At 44.6% G+C, this 12,536-nt stretch overlaps 2 gene segments (V, D, J or C); both read left to right on the top strand.

Annotated features, from left to right (window-relative positions):
* Positions 1-12,536, top strand: part of LOC127545826 (immunoglobulin lambda variable 4-69-like) — a 48,023-nt gene that overhangs the window by 11,548 nt on the left and 23,939 nt on the right.
* LOC127545972 (immunoglobulin lambda variable 4-69-like) lies at positions 10,244-10,991 on the top strand. The segment is given in 2 exon segments: positions 10,244-10,457; positions 10,579-10,991. Coding segments are annotated over 2 exon segments (459 nt in total).

The following is a 12,536-nucleotide window of genomic DNA, read 5'->3' as shown; positions in this document are numbered from 1 at the left end:
GACTTATTTAGGGGCCAAAGATCTTGCTGATTCCATGAAGGTTATTTAGAGCCAAAGACCAACAGTCTCAAGTACTCAGTACTTATGAATCCTCACCGATCAGTGATAAAGACATGATCTTTTAGAGATGTCCTGAACACTTCCAGAGTCTTCTCAAGAGCCCATCCCCAACCAATGCTGAAGCCACTGACTGTATACATCTTGTTGAAGTCAATCTCTCTCTAGCTAAACTTCCAACTGAAGGAGGTCATTAGCACCTGGTGCTGATTCTTTTCTAGTTGAACTTTACAAGGTAGGGAGTCCACTGGTCAGCAAAATCTGATTTATATTTTGGATCATAAAGCAAGAGGCGGTTGTCCCTCAGGAGTTCAAAGATGCATCCGTTTTCCATCACCATAAAAGAAAAGAAAATAGGCTATTATGTGACAATCACCTAGGGAGGGGGGATGTCTGTCTCAGTCACTGCTGACAAAATTCTTGCCAATGCCCTTTTCAATAAGCTAATTCTTTACCTGGAAGATGGTCATCTCCCCAAGAACCAGGGTGACTTCAGAAAGGTCTGAGGAACGGCTGATTTGCTATTTGTTTCCTGACCATTCAAGGACAAATGCTAGAGCAGAACAGAGGTATGTACACATTTGTCAAATTGACCAAAGCTTTTGATTGTGACAGTTGGGAGGGATTGTGGGAGACGATAGAAGAATTTAGCTGCCCAGAGAAGTCCATCGACACTGTACATCAGGCATGCTGGCCTGGCTTCTGGATGAAGAATCATGATCTCTCACTTTCCCAAACAAAACAGGGCTGTATACTCACTCCCTTTTTAAAAAGCACGATGTTCTCAGGAACGCTGTTGGTGCCTTCTTCAGTGAGGGTGAGAATGTCTTCAAGGTCAGCTTCTGCACTGATGGTAAATCACCTAACTGGAAAATGCTACAAGGCAAGATTACAATCCAGGCAAAGTGGATGCAGGATGTCTTACTTACAGATGATTGCGCCCTCAGGGTAGCCACTGAGTCTGAGAAGCAATGAAGTATGGATGGATTTTTCTAGTCCTAATTTTGCTCAGACAATTAAAACAAGAAAGCAAAGGTTCTCCAGCAGCCAGCACCACGCCATCCATGTGTGGAACCATCAATCACAACAAATGGAGATGTGCTGAAGATAAGTAACTTAGCCTGGCACTCATACTCCCAGAATGTCCACAGAGATGATGAAGTTGGTGCATGAGAGGATAACCACCCCCCCCCCATCATGTAAAGCAAGAACAAACCCAAAGAAGTGAGCTGCTCCTTCACAGACCATTTCTTGGCCCCTGACAGAGAAATTGTGCCTCTCCTCATCCTGAGGCTTCCAGCACATCTTGGCTCTCCCACAGGAAGTGAGGAACGACAAGGCCACTAACCCCTTTTTGCTGGAACCAACCATAAGGCTTCTCTCCTTTGCATTTCATCAGAAAAGGGAACTAGTAACAGAATGGGGCCCAGGCTCCAGGGAGGAAAGTGTGTAATGTTCTCTCTAAAATGTGATATTCTCTGTTAAGGTTTTCTTGGGGTCTCTGGGAGCAGCCTTCATTTCAATTCAGTAATCACCACAAGTGCAGCCAGGTGTTAAAGTCCAAATCCTTTATTGTCTCCTTCAAAGTCTTGTCTCCTTTCCTGCAGCCCAGTTAGCTTTCTTATAGTCCAGATCCTTTATTATCTCCTTCCTGGGCCTGGGCAGCATTCTGGAGAGCCTTCTGGAATCTTGGTTTCAGTGAAGAAGAGAAGAAGAAGAGCCTTCCACCAAGGTGGTGTGATATGGGATGAATGAATGTGGCTCTGAGTCCCCGCTTATATGCCCCACACTGAGTATATACCAATCATTATATCACTAGGAAACCATCATTTGTTGTAGGATTAAGTCAATGCTAAACTAGATTTAACCACTGTCTCCTCAGTTCCATTTTGTTTTCCTTGTTTACTTTGAGTAGGATCTTTTAGGTCTAAATCAGGAATCTATTTTGACCTTATCTTGGTATGGGATGTGAATCGCTGGTCCATGCCTCATTTCTGCAGTACTCTTTTCCACTTTTCCCAGCAGTTTTTGCCAAATAGTGAGCTATTAACCAAGAAGCCAGAGTTTGGGAGTTTTCAAGTTCTGGCCCATGACATCTCCTTGTAGGATTAAATCAATCATAGTGAATAATGCCAAATTACATAACTATTGTCTCTATCAATTCCATTGGCTTTGTACCTTGTAAGACTCCTTTGTTTCAAGTTCAGAGTTCTGGCCCATAACAGAAGTGGGCCTGATCATTCCACATGCACTGGTCCTTATGGGAGGAGGGTCTAACCTAGAGGTCCTCAAACTTTTTAAATAGGAGGCCAGTTCACTGTCCCTCAGACTGTTGGAGGGCCGGACTATAGTAAAAACAAAAACTATGAACAAATTCTTATGCATGCTGAATATATCTTATTTTGAAGTGAAGAAACAAAACAGGAACAAATACAATATTTAAAATGAAGTAAAGTTAAATCAACAAACTTGCCAGTATTTCGATGGGAACTATGGGCCTGCTTTTGGCTAATGAGAAGGTCAATGTCTGGTTCCATATTTGTCACTGCTAGTTGTAACAAGTGATGCAAGTGTGCATCTGTTAGTCTTGATCTGGTTGGAGATTTCAAATGTGTTGGAGTTCTTGTTCTTCTATAAAATATTATAAAAGTTCTCTCTGGGTGCCTTCCCTGGAATCAGGATTTTGTCGGTCCCTGTTCGGGCGCCAAAATGTGGTGAGCTTTTTCTTCTCAAAACACAGCCGGTGATAAAAGTTCAGATCTTTTATTATCTCCAATATAGCCCGGTTAGCTTAGAGGCCTATCTCTCTGCTTGGTTCCAAGAGTTCTTGTCGCTTTGTCGCCAAATCCAAAGGTTTTGTCCTTCAGCCTCTGCCTCTGCTTTCTTCAGCCTCCAACCAGCACAGAGATGGAATGAATCTCTTGTCTCCTTCACTTGGGGCTGGGCTAGCTTTCTGGTGAGTCTTTCAGACCAGCTTGGTCTCAGTGGGGGAAGTGCAGGAGCCCAGCCACCAACTCCTCTCCAATGCAGCTGAACTCTCTTCTGCGACCAGCCAGCCAAGCGGAAAATATATTCTCTCTTGCCTTGCCTCGGAGAGAGGGCTTCTGGCGTAACTCTGCTGAAATCTGACCGAGAGGCTCTGTCTGTTTCTTTTATCCAAGAGGGAGGAATCGTGGGATACGAGAGAGAGGGATTATGAGTTTTCTCCCATAGTGCTCTCTGGCCCAAAGAGCTTCAAGGGAGGTGTGAACTCATAAAGGTACAAAGTTTACTTTGCGAAGCTGGCATACTTGTGAACTCCAATGAGTAAAGGTGTAAACACAAGCCTTGTATTAATTAGTCCTACTTAGTACCTTGTTTCAGGTTCTGCCCAAAACACAAATGTTTCATTCTAGAAAAAGTCTGTTCACAGACATAAGTGCTGCCAAAGATGGTTGCCATTTTGAGTGCATGGTCCTGAGATGAGGATATGCCTCAGAGGGGAGAGATGCATAGAAACTATGAAGGCTGCTTGACTTGAATGACTCTTTCAGAGAGTCACAATTCTGCAGTTCAGCCAGTTCCATTTGGTAAATTGTATCTACATTTTCAATGTCAATAAAAAATGGGTTATGGAAAAGCTGTATGTCCTGTTCATGGAGAAAAAGCTCTTTACATCTAAATTGGAACTCCTTTTGCAATTTTTCCAGTGAATCCACACACGTTTTGTTTGGGAATGCAATCAGCAGATTTTCCGCTAAGAGATTTTGTGTTGTGGGGAGATGGCAGAAGTTTTCTTCCTTCACTTGTTTGATGAGGAGGCCTAATTTTACTTCAAATGCTTTGACATGTGATTGCATATCATAGATGAGCTTCCCTTTTCCTTGAAGTTGCATATGGAAATTGTTGAGTAGCTCTGTTACATCTGTCAGAAAGCCAAGGTGAAAAAAAAAAATTAAAAAAAAAAAAAAAAGAAAGCCAAGGTGCCATTTCCATTATGCATCATTGAGCTCTGGTACTTCTTTGTTTTTTGAAAGCAGAAAAGTTGTAATCTGTGGATGTAAGTCATAGAAACGTTTCAAAACTCTCCCTTGACTCAGTCAATGGACTTCTGTGTGATATAGAACATCTTTATACTCAACATTTATCTCAGATAGAAATTCTTGAAATTGTCTGTGATTTAATGCATTAGCTCTAATGAAGTTAACACAAGATACCACAATTTTCATGACAGAGTCCCACTTCAGTGATTTACTACACAGCACTTGTTGGTGGATGAGGCAATGTATGGCTATTGAATGAAAATGGTTATGTTTTAAGCAAGTGCAAGGGATAATGTTGTAAAAAATTACCCTGGCATGGACTCTGTCAATATAAAGTTATTATTAAATGAAATAAAATTAAAATTTAAAAAAAAAAGAAAAAATGTTTTCCACAAACTCATGTTCTTCCAAAACTGATGGGAAATAGTTTAGTATTTTATCACTTTATTATCATGAGGACATATTTCTACAGTATAGGAGCTACAGAAAGTCCTTGTGGAATTTTCAGATTTTCTAGTAACTTGGAGTATAGAGATGATAGAAACAATAATCTGTCTAGTAAGAATGGCGACTTTTCTTTTAATAGCTAGCATGGACCTAAGTTTTGTTTAACAAAGGGCCTAGTTTATATTCTTATCAAACAGTGCCAATTTTTATTCGTCACAGAATCTGAAATCACATTGTATACAACTCTGTATTAAATGTACTCATTTTAAACTGTAATAAATTTGCTTTCAAAATGCCAAAAAACAAAACAAAACAAAACAAAAAAAGAGAATGGTTATGTTTGTCCACCTTTTGGTTAATGCGAGCAATTACTCCTTTCTTAGACCCCACCATGGTAGGAGCACCATCAGTTGTCACGCTGGCTAGTTTAGCCCAGTCCAGCTCCAAACCATTCATAGTTTGGCAAACCTTTTCATAGATATCCCCTCCTGTAGTCGTTCCTTTGATGCTTGGCAGTGCAGCAAGCTCTTCTATGACTTCAAAATCATTTGTCACACGAATAAAAATTAGAAGTTGTGCAGAATCATGAACATCATTGCTTTCATCGAGTGCCAAGGAAAAATATGAAATTTTTTTATGGAGTTTTGCAAATGCTGATGCAGATTGTCAATCATTTCTTCAATCCTCTATGTAATTGTAGGTCCTGAAAGACTCACTGTACTAAATAAATCGACCTTCTCTGGACACATCTTTTTAGCAACAGAAAGAAGGCATTCTTTAACAAATTCTCCCTCCACGAATAGTCTGCCAGTGCGTGCTATTAGCTTGGCAGTTTGAAAACTTGCTCACAGTGATGAAATGTTTAGCTGCTTCTGCTTCACAAAAGTATTTTGCTGAGTTGTCAATGTATTTCTGTTTTAATATTTTATCTTTTCTTACTTCTCCAACCAATCATATTTATCTTTATGTTGAGTTTCATAGTGTCCACCCAAATTATAGTCTTTGAACACAGACACTATATTCTGGCATATCAGACATCCAGCTCTCTCCTTGTACTGCATGAATAAGTAATCATAAGTCCACTTTTCTTTGAATTTCCTACACTCCGAGTCAATTTTTCTTTTTCTTGACATCATTATTTCCTAGGGATTCCAAATTGCTATTAGTAAAATACCAATATATATTATATATTTGTATATATGTATATATATATATGTATATATATATACAGCACTACAAAAACAATATACCAGCAATAACTTTGCCCACACAAAGACATACAGACTGTAATGTCTCCTCCAACTTCCTCCAAGCTGCCTCTGTGCTATGATGCCTCTGTTTCCCACACTCTTCTGTTCTTCACACACCCACTTCCGACCTTCACTGCTGCAGTGAATTCCCCTTTCAGTGGCCGTGACATGCACAGCATGCACTCTACATCCTCTGCGCCTGTCTGGTGTGGTGGCTGCCATTACTGTACAAGGCCGCAGGCCGTCACTTCTCGGTCTTCTGCATCTCTCTCTCTTCCCCACACCACACACCCTGGCCTGGGAACTCACTTCACCTCGGTATCACCTCACATTCTGTCTCTGCCGTTTCAGCCCAGTGCTGGAAGTGTGCATTGCTAACGGGAGTTTAGGTCGAACGTCACTTCTGGTCTGATTTTGCCATAACCTGGTGGGCCACATAAACATCCTCAGTGGGCCGCATCTGGCCCCGGGCCATAGTTTGAGGACCCCTGGTCTAGCTCATGGCAGTGGTTTCAGCCAGACACAATGGCCATGCTCCTGCATCCCCCCTTCCATTGCACAGGGGGCTGTGGGATGCTACAGAATCCCCTGGTGATGTCCAAGTGTCTGTCAGGAAGTGAGCTAAGCCCCCATTACACCTATCAACATGAAGGATACCTGTTAAAAGACAAGTCAGTTCTTCGGGAGCCTCCCCAGCTGTGGATCACAGCATATGAAGGAGCTGCAGAGCAGCCTTTGCTGACACAGGTGTTGGGGATGGGGAATGAGCTAAATTGGAGGCAGAGGGAAGAGGGGAGAGGTCAGACAACACAACGGCCTCTCAGGCTCCTTGTATCATTCTCTGACATGAGAAGATCCATTTTGCAGATTTGGTTTGGATCTCTAGCAACCATTGTCAGGTAGCTCCCATGTATTCCAACAGGTACCCCCCACACTTTGCCTCGCTCCCCCTCCTCCCCCTCCACCCCCCTGGACAGCCTCTTTGAGGCAGGGATGCCTTGGCTGTTGTCTTGGTATTCCTGATGCATTGTACATAGGAGAGGCTGAAGGAATAGCTCATTGGTTCATTGACTGGCTGAACATGCAGGACACAGTGAGTTCTGAGAGTGTGTGGACAGGGATCAAAGCAGGCCTAGGAGCTCAGGCAAAAGAACTCTTTGTGCTCCATGACGACCTGAGAGGAGGCTGGCTTGGCCCAGGGATAAAGGAGGAATCCCTAGAAGAAGGAACTCCAGGTTTCTAGGAGGCCCTGGGGCACTATCAGGCTGTGACCAGGAAGGGAAGGCCGGGCTCTGGGGAGATTCTGGGGTCCAGGACATGTGGAAGCCTGCAGGTGAGAAGCAACGACTTCAGATTCTGGAGGCCCTCATGGCTCCCTCTCTGCTGGCTGAGGGTGATGGAGGCAAAGCCCCAGGCCAGATGAGGGGACTGAGGAGCAGTAGGGTCTGGGAACCTGAAGCTGCAGCTCAAGGGCTGGCTCTGCTTTTGGGAGGGGAAACAGAGCAGCCATCAGGGGCCTCCTTCATTTGCTGAGGCTCCTGAGGTTTGTTTCCAAGATGGGGCCAGATGGGGATCCTAGAGACAACAAGGGCATTGAGGGGCTGATCTGGGACAGGCAGGGCACCATGAAGAGCCCAAGGATCTCAGCTGGGGATCAATCCAGCTGGCTGGGGCTGGGGCTGCTTGCTATAATCACTCAGTTGGAGCATCTCAGCTAGGCTGGGCCAAAAAGGACTATCAAGAACTTCAGGCCCGCGCAGAGCTCTGTTCATGCTACTGCAGCCTGGGTTTGACCTCAGGTTGTAAATGAGAGACCACACTCAGTCCATTCCCCTTCTTCTTCAAATATGAAAATGTCACCGTTGCAACTGAGACAAGGTCTGCCTTGATTCCCTTAAGAGAGGCTTCCAGAGTAGAAGGGAGTGTAAAGGGCCTTGTTGGGAGTATGTGAGAGCAAAGTGATTGTGGGACAAGGGAATGGAGGCCAGAGGGATGTCTCAGAACTTGAGACCCATCTGTCCTGGAGAGAGTGAAGTTGATGAGCCACATCAGAAGAGCCTCACATGGACAATGAGGTGAGGAAGAGAAAGCCAAGAGGAAGATGTTTCCCATTTAGAGAGGAATCACATGGGCTTCCAGCTGCAGCAGGAGCCTAGTCTGGCAATCACAACAGCAATAAAAGGGGTAATAATCATAATCAACCTCTCCCCTCCCACATTCAGTCCAGCATTCTGTCCTGACAAGAATTTTGATAAGAAAAGTGTCCCTATAAAAAACTGGAACCTTTACCAGTAAGATCTGGAGTGAAGCAAGGTTGCCCACTATCACCATTATTATTCAATATTGTATTAGAAATACTAGCCTCTGCAATAAGAGTCGAGAAAGAGATTAAAGGAATTAGAGTAGGCAATGAGGAAACCAAACTATCACTCTTTTCAGATATGATGGTATACCTAGAAAACCCCAGAGATTCTACTAAAAAGCTATTAGAAATAATTCATAATTTTAGCAAAGTAGCAGGATACACAATAAATCCCCATAAATCCCCAGCATTTTTATACAGCATCAACAAAATCCAAGAGCAAGAGATACAAAGAGAAATTCCATTCAAAATAACTGCTGATAGCATAAAATATTTAGGAATCTACCTACCAAAGGAAAGTCAGGAATTATTTGAGCAAAATTACAAAAAAGTTTCCACACAAATAAAGTCAGACTTAAATAATTGGAAAAATATTAAGTGCTCTTGGATAGGCCAAGTGAATATAATAAAGATGACAATACTTCCTAAACTAATCTATTTATTTAGTGCTATACCAATCAGACTTCCAAGAAAAGTATCCACATAGATTCCAAAATGTTGATATCCACACTTTCTGGGAGAGTTAAATATTTGAAATAAAGTAGATACCGAACAACGAAAAAAATGGCCAGACCAATTGTAGTATATTAATGGAGCAGAACACTAGTGCACTGGAAGAAATGTGTGTGAACAACAAAGAATTATGGAAAGACCTATATGATCAGATACAGAGTGAAGTAATCAGGACCACAAAAACAATATGCACAATGATGGCAACAATGTAAATGAAAAGAACTGAACCAAAGAATCAAAAGCAAATGTAGCAAAATGAAGTAATCAGAGCCACAAAAACAATATGTACAATGATGGCAACAATGTAAATGAAAAGAACTGAGCCAAAGAATCAAAAACAAATATAGCCAAACAATGGAGGTCAAGTGGGACCTGAATGAAGAGATATAGCAAGACATCCCTAGTCCACCCCTTCCTGGAGGTGTCCCTCATTGCACATGTTCTCAGACAGTCATAAGGTACTGATAAATTGTGCTGGATTTTTTCACTTCTTAAAAAAAACGTCATTTGTGATATGAAAGGGCTCTAAGGGAGGGAAAGGGGAATAGGGAGATATATGTAAAATACTGTTGTGATATAAGAAACAGAAAAATACACAAAAATTATTTTTACAAAAGAGAAAACAATATAAAAAATTAAAAGTGTGGAGACTGGATGAGTTACTTGACATCCCAGTCATCCTGTGACCTCCTGGATTTGTTTCAGTGACATTTCCTTGAATCTACATCAGAGAAGCCGATATCCTCATTTTTTGTTCAATTACAAAAAGGCAGTCGTGTTTCCCCCACAAAAAAATTAAATGTAAAAGAATAATAAGATAGAAATTTATCCTCAGATGGATTCTCTGTGAACCCTATCCTACACGATGAGAACAAGACAGCCATCAACATAACAGTACTATTAATAGCAGCCTCAAAGTTCAACTCCAACTCACTTCCATATCAAGGTGGGGAATGTGGGGAGAACTGAGAATGACAAAGGAAAGGTGTGTATTGAAGGCAACCTACAGGATGAGGAATTTGTGTGGCTGGAGACAGCTTTGGTAGCTGTGATGACCTCCCAGGAAGCCAGAAATGCCAGTTTCTGGGTTCTGGAGATACCACTAATTGCTTTACCAACCAGAGCTAATGGGATGCAACTGTTCCTCTGAATCTCAGAAATTCCCCAGACTCACATACACACATACACACATGCACACACATACATCCACATACACACACATATATAACACACACACAAAATATTATCATCCCATTGTCCGCTGCACAGACCCCTCCTTGAGGAACTGGTGACCATTACCAAGAATCTTTGTGTTCTGAGGCTCCTGAGCTTTACTTAAAAGGGCGGGACAGGGCTGTGGGTGACTCGAGGGCCTGCAGCCACTAGGGGACACTGTGGGACTGTCTCTGGGCAGGCAAAGGGGGCAGGAGGAGCCTGGGGGTCTCAGGGGGGATGAGCCCAGCTGCCTCTGTCTGTGGCTGCTCTGACCCCCCGGGATCCCTCACGAGTGACATCTCAGCTGGGCTGGGCAAGGGCTTTCACTGCTCCATCCCCTCCCCCTGGGAGACACGCCTTCCCCATGGGACCTGGGACCCCACATTTAGGGCCCAGGGCTGCTTAAGAAGGCCCAGATTTGCATCCAGCCCCCGCCCCCTCCCAGCCCCCTCCCAGGCTCCCAGGGAGAGGATAAGAGGGGCCTGGCAGAGCCCGGACCCAGCTGGTTCTCTCTGGGGAGCAGAGCTCTCGGGGTTCCCTGCACCATGGCCTGGCCTCTTGTCTGCCTCCTCCTGCTCACCTGCTGCTCAGGTCAGGGCTGACCCTGCTTGTCCTGCTCCCTCCCCCCTGTCCCAGGGTCTCCTGTGAGGGTCTCTCAGCACCTCCCCCCTCCCTCCTGTGCTGGGACATTAATGTCTGTCTGTGTTCCCAGGTTCCTTCTCCCAGCCTGTGGTGACTCAGTCTCCCTCCATGTCTGTGTCCCTGGGAGCCACGGCCAGACTCTCCTGCACCCTCAGTAGTGAATACGATGATTATGGAGTTACTTGGCACCAGCAGATCCCGGGAAAGGCCCCTCGGTATCTCCTGTATGTCAGCAGCGATGGAGATGTGAACAAGGGTGAAGGAGTCCCCGACCGCTTCTCGGGCTCCGGCTCTGGGGCCAATCGCTACTTGTCCATCAGCAACATCCAGCCTGAGGATGAGGCCGATTACTACTGTGAGACAAGTGGTAGTGATGGTTCACACAGTGACACAGTCAGTGAGGAAGTGGGACAAAAACCCCCCTGCCAGCCCAGCCCCCGCCCCATAGTTGGCCCAGACTTCTGGCGCAGCCCCAGCTGCTAAAGAGCCTGATTTTGTGCTTCCTGTTTCTCTGTCTCGGGCTCAGAGCCCCATGTCCAGGACCTGCCCAAGAGCACACTGAGAGTAAGTCCCAGAAATGGAGCATTTATCTCCCTTGACCAGCACTTTGCCCCTTCCCAAGCTACTTCCCAGGGCACTGACTCCAGGGCAGGCTTTAGCTGAGCCTTCAGGCTGTGGCAGTGGAGGGGGCTGAGGGGCCCTGGCTCCCTGAGGCTGCCAAGGCCAGGCTTTTGTACAGTGAAAGCTCTTTGGAGTTTCCATTGGCTCCTACTAAGTGACAGGCCCACATAATTCTACAAAGAGATTTAATAAAGAAGCTCCAAGAAGAGGCAAAACCTTATAAAGGGAGCCCAGAGAGGTCGGGAGAGTTCTAGAAATCGTCAGCAGATCAGGGGAGCCCTGGCTCTAGAATTAATGGCTGGGGGAGCCCGGGGTGGCCAGGCGAGTTCCCGTTGGGAAGGGTCCCAGAGAGGGCATCCTCTCCATGACTCCAACTCCAACTGGGAGCCAGACTGTCCCTGTGAAACATCTCATCACAAGAAGGCATCCTACTGGAAGACCTGGCAAAGTCCGAGTCCTTCCATAAGGCTCTGGCTATGATCACTCAGATGGAACATCTCAGCCAGGCTGGACCAAGAAGGACAACTAAGAACTTCAGGCCCGCCCAGAGCTCTGTTCATGCTGCTGCAGCCTGGGTTTGACCTCAGCTTGTAAATGAGAGACCACACTCAGTCCATTCCCCTTCTTCTTCAAATATGAATATGTCACCGTTGCAACTGTGACAAGAACTGCCTTGATTCCCTTACGGGAGGTTTCCAGAGTAGAAGGGAGTGTAAAGGGCCTGCTTGGGAGTATGTGAGAGCAAAGTAATTGTGGGACAAGGGAATGGAGGCCAGAGGGATGTCTCAGTACTTGAGGCCCATCTATCCTGGAGAGAGTGAAGTTGATGAGCTACATCAGAAGAGCCTCACATGGACAATGAGGTGAGGAAGAGAAAGCCAAGAGAAAGATGTTTCCCATTTAGAGAGAAATCACGTGGGCTTCCAGCTGCAGCAGGAGCCTAGTCTGGCAATCACAACAGCAATAAAAGGCATAATAATCACAATGAACCTCTCCCCTACCACATTCAGTCCAGCATTCTGTCCTGACAAGGATTTTGATAAGAAAACTGTCCCCAGAGACCCCAAAATGTTGATATCCACACTTTCTGGGAGAGTTAAATATTTGAAATAAAGTAGATAACAAACAACGAAAAAATGGCCAGACCAATTGTAGTATATTAATGGAACAGAACACTAGTGCACTGGAAGAAATGTGGGTGAACAACAAAGAATTATGGCAAGACTTATATGATCAGATACAGATTAAAGTAATCAGAGCCACAAAAACAATATGCACAATGATGGCAACAATGTAAATGAAAAGAACTGAAACAAAGAATCAAAAACAAATGTAGCCAAATGATGGAGGTCAAGTGGTACCTAAATGAAGAGATATGGCAAGACATCCCTAGTCCACCCCTTCCTG

Source organism: Antechinus flavipes, chromosome 1 (assembly GCF_016432865.1).
Source record: "Antechinus flavipes isolate AdamAnt ecotype Samford, QLD, Australia chromosome 1, AdamAnt_v2, whole genome shotgun sequence".
NCBI lineage: Eukaryota > Metazoa > Chordata > Mammalia > Dasyuromorphia > Dasyuridae > Antechinus > Antechinus flavipes.
Note: the sequence above shows the minus strand (reverse complement) of the source record. Positions and strands in the feature narration are given on the sequence as shown.